The sequence below is a fragment of the Pseudozyma flocculosa genome (genome assembly GCF_000417875.1).
Source record: "Pseudozyma flocculosa PF-1 unplaced genomic scaffold scaffold00006, whole genome shotgun sequence".
NCBI classification, from domain to species: domain Eukaryota; kingdom Fungi; phylum Basidiomycota; class Ustilaginomycetes; order Ustilaginales; family Ustilaginaceae; genus Pseudozyma; species Pseudozyma flocculosa.
In genome coordinates, this window is record NW_006920874.1 from 1,009,646 (window position 1) to 1,012,208 (window position 2,563).

The following is a 2,563-nucleotide window of genomic DNA, read 5'->3' on the forward strand; positions in this document are numbered from 1 at the left end:
GGCGCCTGCCGCCTGCGCACCTCCCCGTGCAGCTCCGGCGGCGCTGCCACGGCCACCCCGTCCTGCCGCTCCCCCTCGTCCTCCTCGAGCCGGCACGGCTCCCTGTCCGCCAGACGTGCCGGCTGCGGGTCCTGTCGGCGCCGCCGCCGTGGCGGTGGCAGGTCGCACGGCCGTGGCTCCGGCCGTCGCAGCACCTCGTCCCCGGATCGGTGCACCTCCGCGCCCAAAGACGCCCGGCCTGGATGCAGCGCCAGCTGGCGCGCTTGGCACCGGGATGCCGGATCCTCCGCTAGGCCCGGCCGCGGCACCTCCGGCGGCAGCTGCTGCTGGAGCTCCACCGGATGCGGCTGCCGACGAGGCCCCCGTCGCAGGCGAGCTCTCGCCCTTGAGCTCGGCGATCTCGGCCTGCAGTTTGGCGATGCGGTTGTCGCGCTGCTTGACAATGAGCTGGTTGCGCAGGTTGGCCTCGTTCTTGCCCGCCTCGAAGCGCGCCTTGGCCTGCTCCTCGTACTGCGCCTTGAGCTCGCGCTCCTTGGCGTCGACGGCGTCCTTGATGGCCTGCTGGCGCGCCGCCTCGCGCTCGTCCTCGACAGCCTTGAGGCGCTGCTGCACCTGCTCCTCGACCGCCTCGGCCGATGGCGCGCCGCTGCCCGAGGAGCCCGCAGCGCTGGCCTTGCCTTTGAGAAAGCTTTCCTCGACCGCCGTCTTTTGCTGCATGGCGTACTTTTCAGCCAGCTCCGCCTCTTGAACCCGCAGCTTCTGCCGCAACTCCTGGACCTCGTCGCTCGCATCGGCGGCACCCTCTCCGACGGCTCCGTCGGCGGGAGCAGCGGCGGCTTGGCGCGCCGAGAGCTGCGCCTCGAGCTCCTGGATCCGCTGGTTGGCCGCTTCGAGCGCCTGCTCGAGCTCCGCCACCTTCGCTCTGAGCTGTTCGAGCGCGGCATTCGGCTCCCCGTCGCCCGAGCCGTCCAGCGTGCCCTGCTGTGCCAGCTTCTCGCCGACGGCGCGCTCGATGGCCTCGGCGTGCTGGCTGGCAAACTCCTCCTTGAGCTGCTTGATTGTCTCCTCGTGCTGCTTGACTGTCGCCTCGGCGGCGCGCTGGGAAGAAAAAGAAGATGGAGGATCACGTTCGGAGGCAAGTTCAGCAACGAGCGGCGCTTGTACAGATTCCCGCGGCTACGCTTCGAGGACTCACCTGGTTGCGGAGGAATTCCTTGCCCTTCTGAAGATGGCGATCGCGCAGAAGCTCGGCCTCGGCCTTTTGCTTCTCGAGCACCGCCTTGGCCTCGTCCCACTCTTTCTGCGCTGCCTGGAGGGCCTCGTCGATGGCTTGCTGGCGCTCGACGAGCGATTCACTCGCTGCCGGAGCGGGAGCAGGAGCGGCTGCTGCGCCCGACGCTTCGGTGGGCGAAGCAGCAGCGTCGACGCCTGCATCTTCGGTCTTTGTCAGGCTCGCGGCTGCGGCAGACGCCTCGGCAGTGGTCCGCAGTGCCTCGAGCTCCTGCCTCAGGCTGTCGCGCTCTTCGGTGAGGGCGGCGACGTTGGCCTCGAGCTGCGACAGCGAGGCTGCGACCTCGTCTTTCTCCTTCTGCAGCACGGCGACCTTTTCGGTCCACTCGGCGACGGCCCTCCTCTCGGTCGAGATGCGCGCTCGCGCCTGCTCCCGCAGCTTCTCGAAGTTGTTGGTCGATGTCTGCAGCTTGGCGTGCACCGCCTCGGTCTACGGCGGTATCGAGGACGGGGGCGGGGATCGGCATCGGCTGGTCAGCAATCGGGGTTTGCGTCGTCAAGCATGGTTGGGGGGCGCGGCTCACCTCGGCGACCTGTTCCTGTAGCCTCTTCTCGATCTCCTCGACCTTCCTCTGCGCCTCGGCCTTCTGCTCCTCGACCTTCTTCATCTCGTCGCCGATGCCATGGGTCTGGAGCAGGCTCTGGGCGCGTGCCTGCCACCTCTTGTTGTCCTCCTGCACGACGTTGAGCTGTGCCTGGCATGACTCAAGCTCGACCTGGGCGTTCATCAGCTGCTCCTTGAGCGGCTGCAGCTCGCCCTTGGAGCTCGAGACCAGCGCTTCGAGCTGGGCGATCCGCTTGGCGCTCTTGTCCGCCTCTTGCTGGAGCGTCGCGTTGGACTCGCGCAGCTGGTTGAGCTCCTGGATTCTCTCGAGCAGCTCGGCGTGCTGGCTCGCGCTAGCGGCGGCCCCGGTGCTGCGCGATCGCTCCTCGGCCAGTTGGCTGCGGGTCTCGTCGAGCGTCTTGTTGGCGTGGTCGAGCGACTGCTTGAGCCTCGCCGTCTCCTGCTTGTTGAGCTCCATCTGCAGGTCGACAATCTCCTTTTCGCGGCGGAGGTATTTGATGACCTCGTGCAGCTCGTCGATGCGGCTCTTGGTCAAGACCGGAGCCGAGGGGGTAGCCTGTTGCGCTGCAGGCTCGGCGGCGGACTGCGCCGCGTCGGGCTCCGAGGTCGCCGCCGCTGCCTCATCCTCCGTGGCGGCAGGTGCCGCAGCATCAGCTGCCCCAGCGTCAGCCGCAGGTGGCTCAATCGGTGCCGCTCCGGAGGCTTCCT

At 68.3% G+C, this 2,563-nt stretch overlaps 1 protein-coding gene across 1 annotated transcript in view; it reads right to left on the minus strand.

The window, feature by feature from the left end:
- Positions 1-2,563, minus strand: part of PFL1_02431 (uncharacterized protein) — a gene marked incomplete at both ends in the record, with an annotated part of 7,427 nt that overhangs the window by 347 nt on the left and 4,517 nt on the right. The window contains 4 exons of the mRNA XM_007879943.1: positions 21-131; positions 169-1,098; positions 1,196-1,720; positions 1,815-2,563. The exon at positions 1,815-2,563 is cut by the window's right edge and continues 1,493 nt beyond it. Of these exons, the coding sequence (XP_007878134.1) occupies positions 21-131; positions 169-1,098; positions 1,196-1,720; positions 1,815-2,563 (2,315 nt within the window). The remainder of the gene's footprint in view (positions 1-20; positions 132-168; positions 1,099-1,195; positions 1,721-1,814) is intronic.